General features: G+C 41.0%; 1 protein-coding gene across 4 annotated transcripts in view; it reads right to left on the bottom strand.

Moving 5' to 3' along the window:
• The window catches only part of Magi2 (membrane associated guanylate kinase, WW and PDZ domain containing 2), a 1,267,351-nt gene that overhangs the window by 406,705 nt on the left and 845,905 nt on the right, over positions 1 to 14,741 (bottom strand). For all 4 annotated transcript variants that reach the window (XM_026784667.1, XM_026784668.1, XM_026784669.1 and 1 more), the window contains exon 6: positions 8,918 to 8,997. In XM_026784667.1, coding sequence (XP_026640468.1) covers positions 8,918 to 8,997 — 80 coding nt within the window. The remainder of the gene's footprint in view (positions 1 to 8,917; positions 8,998 to 14,741) is intronic.

Below are 14,741 nucleotides of genomic sequence, written 5' to 3'. Positions count from 1 at the left end.
CTGGCTTTGTGGGAGCCTAGCCAGTTTGGATGTTCACTTCCTAGATATGGATGGAGGGGGGAGGACCTTGGACTTTTCACAGGGCAGGGAACCTTGACTGCTCTTTGGACTGGAGAGGGAGGGAGAGAGGAGTAAGGGGAGGGGGAGAAGGGTGGGAGGAGGGGGAGGGAAATGGGAGGCTGGGAGGAGGCGGAAATTTGTTTTTTTCCTTTTCTCAATAAAAAAACAAAAAAAAGAAATGGCTTTCTGGTTCGTGCTGGTTGCACAAATGTCTCTGGCCCTTTCAGGAGGTCCTGGTACAGAGCACTTGAAGGGGGTTTATGAGCAGCGTGCTGCTAGTTACTTGGTGGTGGCATGGGCCAACTGCTCCCTAAAGTTGGGGTGGTAAACATGGCTCCCATGTAGAAAAGCCAAGCAGGGTGAAAGCAACAGGCAAAGCAGCTCTGTTCCTAGCCATGCCTGCTTAACAGCTTAGCACAATGACCGCAAAAAGAATTGCGATATGCAATAAAGATACATTCAGACAAACATAAACCTCTGAGTAGGCCATAATGTGTTTTAAAATGTACATAGGCTTAAGAGAAAAAGAAAATGGATATAGGCAGCTATAGAAAGAAATAGCTTTAAAAAATAAAACAAAGTCTTTAAAGAGACAGTAAAAATAATATAAAAAGTCACATAAAGATGGAAAATAAACAGAGAGTATGGGTTATGTATATTATTGTGTTTTCTTCGAAGTTTTGACTGTTAATGAGCTAACTACAGAGAGGCATTTCATTTTACAGGCTGCTAAGCTAAACCAACATATATATTTTATAGGTATCTTGACATCAAAATTTGAATCTAAGAATATGTTACTTTGGAAAAGCTTCCCAGAGTATGAAAACCTATGGATTTATTCCAGGCTAATGTAGTTTGATGCAACAAGACCCCCTGAAAGGTCTCTGTGAACTTTAAAAATACTTAGAAAACTATGCCAAAATGTCCAAAATAGTTGTTATAAATGTTGATTTTTCATTTTAAAAGGGTTGGTTATAAATGGCTAATGGTCAGTCAATTTCTTTCTAAAAGAAAGGGCAATATGATATAAAATGAATACATTGGTATGAACTTTGGTTTATTGATACAACTTTAAGGTCAATTTTGTTATATGTATATTTCTACTCTTGCTTAAGGTACTATGTTTGTATAATACCTTAAATTTGTATAACATCTCATTTAAAACTATAATGTGTAATTAAAAATTACGGATTAATAGATAGTCATCTATAATAGTCAAACTTGTCAGTCATCTATAATAATCAAGCTGTCACAAGTCAGTCATAAGGACGTGACGAAAGGATAGGCAGATAGTTTAGTGTGGAAACATGCTTGCCATGTATTATGAGGGAATGAAAGTCCTTAAAAACTCACATTCAAAAAGAATTTACTGTATAAAAATTTTGAAAGAAAAAGTAACATAAATAAAAATCTTATTAAGACATAGATAGAAACAGTGGTATTAAAGCTGTGTTTATATAATTTATTCACCAAATTCAACAGTGTAGAAAATATGAACTAATTTTTCTTATATGACTATGTAGAAGAAATGGACCATTTCTATAAAGCTACCGATCACCCAAACTAAAATAGGATGAAACATATGACCTAATTCTTTCCATTATGCTCAATGCAACTGAATTTCCAATGAAAATTCCAGTAAGAATACTGCCTGGCCAGCTGACCTCCTGAGAGAACATCATCAGTCACTTAAAGAATAGCTAAAAACTATGGGGTACCTTCTCTTACAGAAGGAGAAAGAGTCAGATCTCTCACCTTGGTTGTCACCTTGACACACCTATGAAGACAGAGGGAACCTCAACCGAGTAACTGCCTCCATCAGCTTGTCCTGTAAACATGTCTGTCGGGGCAGGGCAGCTCACTGGGCAGGGTGCCAGACCTGGACCTGCAGACCTGGACTACAGAAGAATGGTAGCTGACCGTGAAGCTCTGAGCCCCTGGTAAGCAGTGCTCCTCTCTCGTCTGTCTTCTCTTGATGAGGGACTGCAACCTGAACCAAACCCTTTCCTTACCAAGTGGCTTCTAAGTGTGGTATTTGTCACAGTGACAGAGAGTAGCTAGGACTTGGGCAAAGCTAGGCAGTGGACTGCTTGTCTTGCATGTGCAAGTCCAAGACTTGTGCTGAAAAGGAAAACAAAAAACAAAGCTTCATCAAACCACACGTACTCATTGTATGTGGCTGGGATCACTGTGATATGAGGGTCAGATCAAAGTGTACAAAAAAGGAAAAAGTAGAGGTCAATACTGTGCACAAGCACAGACATCACATCTTCAATAAAATATCAGCATATTTAACAAAGCAGTACACCATGCACAAGTTAGGATTAACAAAAGTAAGGGTTCAATATTTCAGAATAAAAAGATAGTAGAAAATACAATACAATATAAATAAAACGTATCAACAGTTCCAATTGGAAATAAAAATATTGTGTAGGTAGAAATCTTATGGAATCTAGCCAAAGTTTCTATACAATGAGTTTGGTCAAACTATGCAAAATTGACACATCAAAATCAATTGCTTTTATACGTGTTAAAAGTGAATATTGTCAAAATGATATTAAAACATACTACTATGTATGTCTGATAAATGGAAAGCCTATGTATATACTAAAAACACGATCAAACTTTTTTTTCTGGAAAATTAAGAAAGCACTGATGAAAAGATCAAATAAGACATCAACAATAAGAATTATTGTGCCCATAGGCTGGAACACATGTTATTAAATATATTAATTCTCCCCACATTGACTTATAGATTCAGTGCAATTCCTCTCAGAATACCAGTAAGATTGTCTTCAGTCATAGACACTCTAAAAATTATATGGACAAGTAGGGAGTCTAATAAATAAAGCAACTTGATCAAGAATAAAGCAGAAATGACCGCTGTGTGTGGTTAAGGCTGACTAGGTAGCTACAGAAATCAGGAGAAGACGACACGGGCGGACAGAACCTCACATGGATGGGTGGGATGTAAGATGCATGTCAGAGCACTCGGGAGGGCAACTCGCCTTTCAACACGCTGCTCTCTGGGCATCCTCAGACAAAAGGAAAATGAAAGAGCCATAGCCTTAGACACTGAACAAATTAACCGAAAGGCAGACCACCTGCATATAAAACTGGCCAGTATTTACAAAGACCACGAGAAGACCTTGGGGCCTGGGCTGGCTGATTCATGAAAGGTGATCTGAGTGGGACTTGTTGAAACATCTGCACAAGTCCCCGTGCAGAGGATGAATGGACAGATTGCCGACAAGAGCAAGGTGTTTAGTGAGAGCGTGTTCAGTGAAGTCATTCATATCTCGCATCAAAATAATTCATATCCATGCGCCAAAGTGGAACTGAAAAGGAAACAATCAAGATGGACAGAGCCATGATGTGGTACTCCACTGTTGAATACTTGCAGATGGCAAGATGCTTGATACATCAGCCATTAGGGGACGTGTAACAGACACACCGTCAGAATGGCCAAGAGAAGAAAGAAAATGCCCTGGCCACCACATAATGGCAACAAATGTTTTTTTATAGTAACACACTTCCAAGTTCTCAGCAAGCTCTTCAGATTAAAGATAGGTAAATATAAAACTGATTCGATGACAACGAACTTGAGAAATTAGGATTTATTAATTATTGAAAAGAACCAAACGAGTAAGCAAGCCAGACTTCCTATATAAAGACAGAATGGCCAATCAAAAAACAGAATCTAGAATTCAAGTATAACCTCACTCATGCCAATTTTATAAAACTCATTTAAGAAATGACTAGAACCTTAGTTGTATTTTCTATCATTTTTGAAGGACAAGTTCCTCCCTTTGAAAAAAAATCTGTATTTAATAGACACTACCAAGCATGACATTTTCGTATTCCTTCTTAGCTATCTTTTAAAGACAAAGTTCAAAGGACTAGTTAGTTTTAGGTAAATAAATACAAGCTCATGGAGGCGGCTGCTACAGCTGACTTCTTTTTCTGTAGTAACCCATGGAAACTCACTCATAATTCAGACACTGAATTCAGAAAGGAGCCCATCTAGTCAGCTGAGGTAGAAGTAATTATTATTTTGTGAAAATTTAGAGCCATTTTTCTTTGACAGAGTACAGGGGAAAACATCAACCTACTAATATCAGGCTGGCACTAGTTAGACGGACAATTTTAACCCACACGGATTTGTTCTCTTCCAACTCTCCAAGAACCTTAGAGAAGCCCAACGCTGCTGAGGTAGCTGTTGAGGTAGCTGTTGAGGTAGGCCAGCTCTTCCCTCCACTCCCTCCACCCCTGTTGTCCTTGTCATCTAGGAGGCTGCAGGCTGAGTACCATCTAAAGGAGCTGAACTGACAGCGCAAGAAGCAGTTCTTCTTGCAGAGGAAGCCAAGTCCTTTTGGAAGAACGGATTCTCCTCCTACAGATAGGAATCACCATGGAGAATCATCCCCTCGCCCGAGAGGCTTTGGAGCTCCTGGCTGCTCAATGACAGAATTTCTTTTGAACCTATATAGCACTGGGGGATGCTACTGAGCTGAGTCGTATGTCAACGTAAAGAGAACTGGTCCATAGGCCACTTTATTTTGTGCACGTGTGCGTGTGTGTGAGTGTGCGTGTGCGCGTGTGCCTGTGGGGGCATGCTTGTGTGTTCAGGACGGCGTGTGTGTGTGTGCGCACATGGCACCAATTATCTTCCTCCACCAGTTCCCGCCTTGCTTTTTGAGACAGGCTTTTCCACTGAACCTGGAGCTCCGTGATTCAGTCTGATTGACTGGCCAGTGAGCCCCTGGGATCGATCCATCTCCACCTCCCCTGTGCTGAGATTACAGGCGAGGACTATTTCTGTGCTCAGTTGCTGTGAATCAAACTCCAATAGTCATGTTTGTATGCTAAGCCCTTTGCCAGCCGACCTTTCTCCCGGCCTCCAAGGGACTCTCCTACTCGGTGTTCTTGTGGGATTTGTCACGATAGGAGCAGCTATGATTGAACGTGTCTCAGGAGAAGCACGACACTGCTGATTCTGAGGGTGAAATATGATGGTATTTTACATACGGTTTAACCAGTTTTGAATCCAAATTACTCAATGGTTAACCTCCCCCCCCCATGGCATTTTAAATACAACTGTGTTGGATTACTAAACAGCACTCCCCCAAGTTCTATTACTAGACTCCAGTAGTAGGTGGAGACTTTCTTCTGCCATGCAGACTGGTACTAAAAGTCCCAAACTGCACAGCGCTATGACAGATTCTCAGAGCACACTGACTTTGGTATTTTAAAGGATACTCTGAGAAGGGAGTTGCTTTTATGTTTACTGGGTGTATTAGCTTTCAAATTAAAAGGGCCAAGTGATTGCTTTCCTGTAAACAGAGAAAGCATTCATTTCGTACAGACTCAAATGAGAGCAACCTTTCTCCCCTGATACCAAGGAGAAATGTTCTTGGCCTATTTTCTCTCCACGAGGATCATTTGAGTCAGTTGAGAACGCCTCCCATTTTTCTTTCGCTTAGCTCCCAATTATACCTGACAAGGAATTTGTGAAGAGATGTGAAGATGTATATATTAACAGATCCACAGCAAATACTCATACACACATAACACTCAAGCTTGGGAGTTTAGGAGGTTGCTATGGTGCCGCATACCCATAACGCCAGCACTCTGAAGCACGAGGCAAGAAAATAGTGAGGTTGAGACCCGTCTGGACTAGGTTATGTAATGAGATTGTTTCTTTCACCCAACCCCCATTTAAAAATGACTACACTTAAATTTCCTCTTCCAGGTAGGACTGATCTATGTGAAAATCTGGGTGAAATGCCGGAAAAGCAAAGGGATCAAAAACAACCTCCCCGACAAGGCAGCATGATATGGTTACCTAGGAAACTCAGCTTTGAAATGTGCTCGATCCAGTTACAACACACACACACACACACACACACACACACACACATCCTCACACCCCCTTCCAAAAATTCTCATATAATGTTTGAGTAGGTTTACATTTTGTGGTTGTTCATAGCTAATAGCTATTCTTGGCAAAATGTGTCCCGCAGGCTGCAGGTTGGAGAGAAAGTTTAAAACTCTGTGTCGTGGAGAAACCGGGTGACATTTGAGAAGATGTCCAGTTCCTCATAGGTACCTGGGGATTTTAAAATCTGAATTCACAAATGATTTATGAAGAGAGGCTGTAGAGGTGAGGGACATGATCAGGAATTCCCAGGGACCACAGTAACAAAGTACAGCATCTAAACAGCTTATTCCAACCCTCACACAACCCCCAACACTTGTCAAGTTCAGACAACGCAGAGTCCGCAGGCATATGCACACAAAACTAAGGCAAAATTCCTGAAGATTGAAAACAAAATGAAACAGAACAGAACAAAACAAAAAAACAACAAAAAACATCTTAGATTATCTACAGTACTACAGTTGTGAGGAAAAAAAACATTTAATATTAATATTAGTGTTCAAGACATGCCGAGAGAAAGACACCACATGATGGACAGACTCAAGTTCATCCTAGGTATCAAATCAAGCCCACTTTTAATTTTATGCCATCTAAGAGTTAAGTTTATTTATTTGTAATAGTTAAGGGGGAAAAGGTAAGATCACTTTGTTACACGAAAGCTCACAAAAGTTACATTTCTTTGTCTCCAAGTAAGGGTTTCCTGGAACATAGTCCTGACTTTCATATCATCACACTGACTGCTGTAGCCAAAGATGCTGGGGGACCTTTGCAGCCGGAGACACGTCCTCTCTGGCCCCCTTTCAGACAGTGTTTGCCAGGCTGCGCTAGGCTGGTAGTTGAAAACTCTGGCCCACAAACGCACAGAGAGTGAGGGCAAACCAGAGGTGGACCGTGGCTCGCCAGAGCTCAGTCCAACTTCAGACCGGCTCCTTTCTAGATTAGATTAGAGCATCTGACAGCGACTCTCTCTGCCGGGCAGAGGGAAAGGCGTCTGCACTGGAGGAAGCTGTCACCAGGTGGAAGATCTACAGTTTAATACACATTTTACACACATTCCAGAATTCAGAAAAATCACAGCAACCTCGTGTGTCTGAGCTGATTGTGATGCGCAGTTGGCGGCCCCCCAAAGCAACCCTTTAGCATTTCAAACACTCAGTAGTAATTCATATTATTTAAAGAAAAGAAAAATAAAACAAAAGAGACAGTATTACCCTAAAGTGCTTTTCTTGGCAAGAAAATATAAATTACGTGTCCAGAACAGTAGCGTTCAAATGAAATAAAAGGGAGTTTCTAAGGTCCAGCATCCTGGTCTATGAATTCTTTTGTAGAAAATGCAAACCAACAGTATCTGACCAGCACTGGGACATTTTGACCAAGTGGTCTCCGGGTCTCCTTTTCCAGAGACATACAATTGTAGGCATTAGCATCATGTTCAAGCGTCTACCATACAGAGAACCCAGATAAATATAGATGTGCAAAAAATTAACACTGGAACATGATAAAATGCACCATCTTGTTTGCACATGTCTCTTAGGACACAGAGGGTTGATCTTAGCCGTTTATTTTCAATGAAAAGAGCAACTCAAAGGAAGCAGACAGCTGAGAAGTGCAGGATTCACAAGCTAAAAAGTTGACAGATTCATTTGAATGAGGAGATACTAAGACTGCACATTTGTGCCCAAGTAAATTGTGACTCTCAGACATATCGCATAAGGTGATACTGACTTACAGTCTATCCCAGTTTGTAATACTTGACTTAGCGGTATCAATGCAATATAACTTAATTGTGCTAAAAGGTCAGATTATAGAATAATTAATAGGCTACATCCACGCACAGTTTTGTTCTGAAACAGTAACAGATACAACTATAAAAAGAAGGTTAAATATAGATTTGATTATATTGGTTATATGTACATTTATCTACACAGAAAATTGAATTTTTTAATCCCTAATTTAACTTGGTAGTGTGTTCCTCCTGCTTTTACAATGGGAACCCAAAATATTATCTCAGAAAGTTAGGGCTATTGTTGAAAGAAAAGAATTTTTAGAATGAGAGAGAATATTTTTTTTAACTTAAAACAGACTTTGAAAAAGTTTAAATATTCTTCATCCCTCTTGCCAGCTTTATGTGCCCATCAGTGATATATGCTCTCACGCAGGGCTCTAAAAACTTGCCCTGAGAAAGGCTGCGAATGTAGACAGATAATAAACCAACAGGGGAGTCTACTGTTTACTTTGAGTAAATGGTAAGAACTATTTTAACATTAAGTACACATTTTTTTTTTTTTTTTTTTTTTTAGAAATGACAAGGCTCCTAATTGCAGATGTCGTCTGTGTAATTTACTAATTTTGAGACAGGGCTGGCATTCATCTAGGACTCTGTTTAAAAACTTCTCACACAGGCAAGCCCCTGGAACACAGCAAGGACCACCTAACACACTCATGCGATTCTTTGTTTTGCTGAACTGCCTGTTTATAGAATAAAATGATTCTTTTCAACCCTGGCTTCTTCCTAACTGGCAGAACATCGCTGCCTTTGAAGGGGACCGCCAGTGCTATTTACAGTTGTGCGTTCTACAGTTCTCTGTGTCCTCTCTGACTTTAACGAAAGACCAGAATCCTCAGAGAGACACACCGCACACCAAAAGTCCTTAGCAGGTGGGAGAAAGTCAGGCCGGGGGTCAAAGAGAACCCGCAGAAATTGACAGAGAGGAGATGCTCCGGCAGCGTCTCCTCGGAGGGACAGGCAAACACATGGCCCGCGGACGGGTCCGGGTCCCCCTCTCTCCAGCAGGAAACAGTACATGTAGAGCCGGTTCCAGCCAGATCATTACCTCTTTACATATGACCCTCTCTTCAGAATTCACAAACATCCTCAAAGTGCACTGCTGATAAAAACATAAAAACTTAATAACCTACCATTTTCTTTGCACTCTTCTGGAGGTTTAGCCTTTTTCGCAAGCCGTGGATCCAGCCATGACGTTGTCTTTGTGTTATGGCTGAAAAGAGAAGAGATCACCCTGAAAAGACACATACTAAAAGGAATCAAGTCTATTCCTTAAGAAGGAGAAGAAGAAAAAAAAAATAAGCCGGGTTAGTCCAACAAAATTGCAATCGATACACTTAATTTGCTTACTGGTTCTAAGTAGCCCTGAAGGAGGTGGAAGAGGAATTGTGCAAGGCAGCTGTAAATTTGGCAACCTCAGCTCCCTGCCCTCAAAGCAGCTATTTTTATTAAAATCAACTAGAATGTTGCCAAGTTAACCTCATTGAAAATGCAGAACTCATCCAGCGCGAAAGGAATTTATTACAAACACAGGATTCTCCAGTTGGGAGCAGAGTCCTGATGCCCTGACAACGTTTCCTGCCTTTTTTGCAGAAGCGGTATTTTCATCCTAAGCCACGCTGTTCATAAACAATGTATTTGCTAACTGCGGCACGGGCGGAGGCAGCACCAAAGTGATTCAAATTACAGAGTCTTCCCGGGACTCCTCCATTTTCTCCAAAAGTGATTAATAGCAATTTCATTTACACAGATTAAGCTAGCTTACTCCTAAACACTGTTATCCCAGCCCGGAAGGGAGTAGATTAAAAAAATCTCTGCATTCTAATGTTTCCGAAATGGAATTTCTAGGAACGGAAAAAAAAAATCTTGTTTAGGGAACAAAAAATGTTTTTATGTTCTTACTTCGGAAATCAAGAAGCAAGAGAGACGTTCCTGGAGGAGACTTTCTTAAAGGGGTGCTGGATCCTTGTGTTGGGGCCACCTGGTGGACTTGTTAGCAATATATTCTGGATCTTCTAAGAAGTACCAGGTTTTGGTCCTTGTGGGGGAGGGGAAATATAATCTGGTGGCAAGTGGCTGGTACAAATCTCTGCCATTGATGACTAACCCCGATGATGCTTAGGCATTATAATTTAAGGACTACACAACGGCTCAACCTGTCAATAGAACTAAAATGCTGACTCTGTATAACTGTATCAAGGGAGCTCCTGGGACAATGGACAAAGAAGTAGAAATTTAAGATTTATGAAAGCTTCGAGAAGAGAACGTGCGAAGTCACGGGTACTGGGAAGTGAGGTTTGCAAAGAGTAAAAAGGCAGGCGAAATAGAATTAGGCCCAGATCACAGTGTGCTTTGAACGGAGATGGAGATCCATGGAGATCAAGGTGTTCACGGGGACATAGATTTTTGTAGATTTTTTTCTCTGGTTAAAGCCAAACCTCAGACACTAGCTAGACCATCAGGTGTACTGGTAGTAAGGATCAGAAAAGTTTCTTACAGGGTGCAGTCATTAATAGAATCATGAAACTGTTTACTACAACACAAAGGCGATTTCAAGCCAGGACAAAGGGGTGGGGGGGGTGCTAAGGTGGATTGTGAAAAGCCATCCTGAGGTATCCAAGTATTATTTGAGCAGCATTTTCTAGACGGCTGTCCTTTGATTGCTTACGAGAAGAGCACCTCTGAGCCGTGCCCTACTTGGCTTCCCATTGCTGTGACAAACACTGTTGTCCAAAGGAACTCTGGAGAAGAAAGGGTTTTGGCTTACATTTCCGTTACAGTCCAGAGAGAAGTCACGGCGGGATCTCGAGGCCGGAACTGCAGCAGAAACCATGAAGGACTGCTGCTTTCTGGCATGTTCTCTGCGATTCCCTCAGTCTCCTTTCTTCTACACCCAGGACCACCTGCCCATGTATTGCTTCTGCCTGCCAAGGCCCGCCCATATCAATCAATCATCAATAAAGAAAATGCCCACAGGCTATTCTGAAGGAGGGCACCCCAACAAGAAGGTTGTGCCTTCTACCCGGGTGACTGTAGTTTGGGTCCAGTTGACAAAAGCATAACAAAGGTCCTCAAAACTAACTAGCACAGGCATCAAGATCCATGAGTGATGAAAATCCAGATCCTGAAGAAAATCCGCTTTTCCTTTCGCCACGCATGGGAGGCAAGGAGAAAATATTAACTGTTCTTCCCGTCAAGTGTGTGAACCCTTCAGCGACAGATACACTGAACAGAACTCTAATCCAATCAGGTAATGCCTGTAATTGACCAAAACGTAAATCACCTCACACGTTTGCCAGCTTCTACTGTTCCTCAATTTGACTTCTATGACGTCTGTTGGTGCCATGTTTCAAGAGGATTGAAATGACTGGGGACACGTTCTGGTCCCAGCCAGATGTCAACATAATCCTTTCTTTTCCTCTGCACTGAGGTTGAAGTTTGGAATGTCCGGAATGGGAATGTGGGGGTCAGAACGCTGGCAGTAGGCATGCTACTATCTCTTTATAATAGAAGAGCGCCACTGGCCACAGGCGAAAGTGCACAGGATCCTGTGTGTGCATATGTGTGTGTGGGCGTGGGGTGGGCACACATGTGTGTTCATGTCCATGTTTGTATCAGGTAGAGGAATACATTGGGAGGTAAGCAGGAGGCAGAAATGCCTCCCCTTGTGACCCACCCTTTGGCTTTTTCAAATTCTTTATCCCTTTTGGAGGAAAGTAATTTCTAGGTAAAAGCCAACATATCTATGGAACATTTTCAGGAGCCATTAGAGTGCCTCCATGGGAGTCAAATTACCATTTCTATACCACACTAGTGCAGTCTCCAATACGGGCTAATTTAGGAGAGAGCCGTGAGTGTCCCAGCTTTCCTGAGTTTATAGAAAGCATTTCATTATGGAATGAGGTTTTAGGTTGAACTGGAGTTGGCAGTGTGTCACTTTAATACATTTTGACAGATTGAGTCTCTTATAGTTAACAGTATTTTTAGCTGTTCTTCAGAAATGATTCTGAAAGAAATGTGGGTAGTAGTTACCTCCAGTAATTGTCTTAAACATCACATGAAGACACAGCACAGTATTTTTCAATAGGGGCTCTTAGCAGCCTTGTAATTTGCAAGCTCCTCCAAGATGCCTTACAAAGGGGATATTTTTAATGTATTTGGAAGACAGCACACTAAACAGCTTTCCCTCTTCCCTTCAATTTTGTATTTTAAACCTTAATAATTCCATCTGAGGGTAGGATTTAATGCTGGTCAGGAAATCGCACAGAATGGAATCACTGAGAGTCCCCCCCCCCCAATCTGAATGCTATCTTTTCTCGAATTCAAGGAAGGCATTTCTTTTCACTTCCCTAGCTAGGGCAGATTTAGGTGCTTGGCATCAATTTTCTACATCTATCCAAGACGTGCGCCACCAAAATGACATGAAAAGGAAACGCTAGTGCCGTATAATCCTACACGGTGCTCTCCACAGATGGGCTTATTCATACTGTGCTTTGATGGAGACGGACCTATCTGGGTTCCATTTGCACAGAGACTGTTCTTATTCTTGTGTGCATTTCCAGGAGCTTTGAATCACAGTAATGTCTCGATTTACATGTCACTAGAGATGAAGCTAAACGGTCGTGAAAAGAACCCATCAGCTAATCCATGCAGGTTTAGTTGATGTCACATTTAATAATCTAGATGAAAATCTAAAACAAATGGTTTGTCCTATATATCTACCCCAAATTCTAACGTTAAACTACACGCCGCAGACTATAATAAACCGGAACTGGACTTTCACTCAAGTGCACGATTCTAGCTTAAATTCATATCAAGATACCCTGGAAGACACACACAGATTGACTTGCAAGTGGATTGGGGTTACCCATACACCTTGTGACCTTAACCTTTGCCAAGCTGATGAAGCAGTAGGGTAAGTGATAACGGCTCATCTTCTCACATCAAACAAGCTTCGTGTCATCTGGAGAAGCTACCAATAGTGCAGCAGTCACGGTGGGGCAAAGCCAGACACCACCTCTTCCTTCTGATCGTTCCTTCTCACCTTTTACCGCTAAACAGCCTTTGTGGATGAAACTCTGGTCCACTTTGGACGCAGAAGCCAAGGTTGGCAGCCTCAAGGGGACTTGGATGACAGTTACATGGAACGGTAGGGATTGATGTAAACCCAGATTGAAGGGAACCCCACACCCATGTGTTGTTTCTGCTTTTCCTCGGAAGATGTTTCTCTCCTTCCCTCTGGACATTATCAGGGATCTAGTTCAATCTCCTGCCAGTCATTTAGAAGAAAACATCCCATATTCTTTGAAGGCTGTAATCCCTAAACTCTCCTGAACATGCTGATTGCCCTGTACTCGGCAGGCATTTGCTCTATTAAATTGCATGTGCCTTGAGGTTCAAGAGAGCGTGTGGGCCGAGCAGGCAACAATAACTCCACTAGAAAAATGTTCTTCCCACCAACTTAGCTTCTCTATTCAAGTCACCGGCAAATTAAATTTTATTCCTTCAAAGCTGGCTTTCCCCCCACTGAATAAAGCCCTTTAAAGAACTCATATCTGTATAATTTGCATATGAATATTGGGTCTTGGGAGTTCTGTCCAAGATTGTACTAAACTAATGGCTGGAGCTGGAGCTCAGGGGTAAAGGGTTTGTGGAGTAGGGCGTAAAACCTCGGGTTCAATTCCATACATTGTCCAAAAAAAAAAATTAAGTTAACGAAATGATGCTATTACCAGCCACAGCATTTGTCAGAAGCAGAACTTAAAATGTTCCCGCAGTTCATCCTGTGTTTTCTCCCAATTCTGTGTTTCTCCCTTGTCTTCCTTGTTTCTCCAGTCAGTATACAAACCCCGTTCTTAAGGCTATACAATGAATGCTTCCCATTCTCTTCCCGTTTCCCGCCCTTTTAGTCTGTCTTTCTGTATATATTGTCACCTGGACCGAAACTTATTTCCACGACTGTATGAGTCTTGGAACTGTTTTCTTTTACAATTTAAGTTTGATGTGTGCACGGATGCAATGCTTCTTCCTGCTCTCCAGAAAAAGATCAACAGAGGTTGCGACAAGGGCTTCTTGAGATGTGTACACGGACATTCACGCTTCAGGACTGCTCGTTAGACAGATCAGAGTAAGGATAACTCAGACTGCTGACTATAGTTTACTAAAATCTGAGCAAAAACTGTTTTAAGGCATATAAATTTCTTCCATCCTATGCTGTATTAGTAAAAAAACTCACTTATCTCAGTTACCTCATTTCCCAAAGACTTTATCTGTCTTCTATATTATTATTATTAAAAAAGGAACCAATAGAGGCTTAATATACATAATGATTAGATTGGATACATGCTATTGTTAATCAGCTTTGGATATTTTTGCTTTAAGATGCTATTTATTAAAAGTTTCACTGTTTTTCATATTCAGATATAAGCAATACAAAGCTATTATCCAATGGCCCCTATGGGAAATGCTTCTCAAACAATATTCCTAAGATTTTTTTCATAAGAATATGAGTATATGAATTTATATCTCATCTCTTTTCATGAATTTAGAAAATATTTTTAAAGAAATCATATTATAAATATTGTTTTCATTATTAGAGATATAAACTTAACATTTTGTGACTGGAGATTAACCAAGAATCTTGTGCAGGCACAGGAAAACAGGTATGATGGGAGAATATAAAGTGTAGCCAATATTTTATAAAACATGTACCAAAGTAAGCCCAAGCTTTGTGCCTGGAAGTGGTGTACCAAGCCCATTTTGGTTAGTTTATATTTCTTCCCATACATTTCTGAAATGTTTTATCTTCTAGGGAACAACTGAAAAATTTGTTTGCTGGACCTAATTAATGATGATTTACTTAAACTTAACAAGATACAGCAATAGCAACAAAAAGAAATATTGTGTATGTGTGCCTCTGTGTGTATACCCCTCTCTCCCTCCCTGCTTTTCTCTCTC

This window comes from Microtus ochrogaster, chromosome 26, assembly GCF_000317375.1.
Source record: "Microtus ochrogaster isolate Prairie Vole_2 chromosome 26, MicOch1.0, whole genome shotgun sequence".
NCBI lineage: Eukaryota > Metazoa > Chordata > Mammalia > Rodentia > Cricetidae > Microtus > Microtus ochrogaster.
Note: the sequence above shows the minus strand (reverse complement) of the source record. Positions and strands in the feature narration are given on the sequence as shown.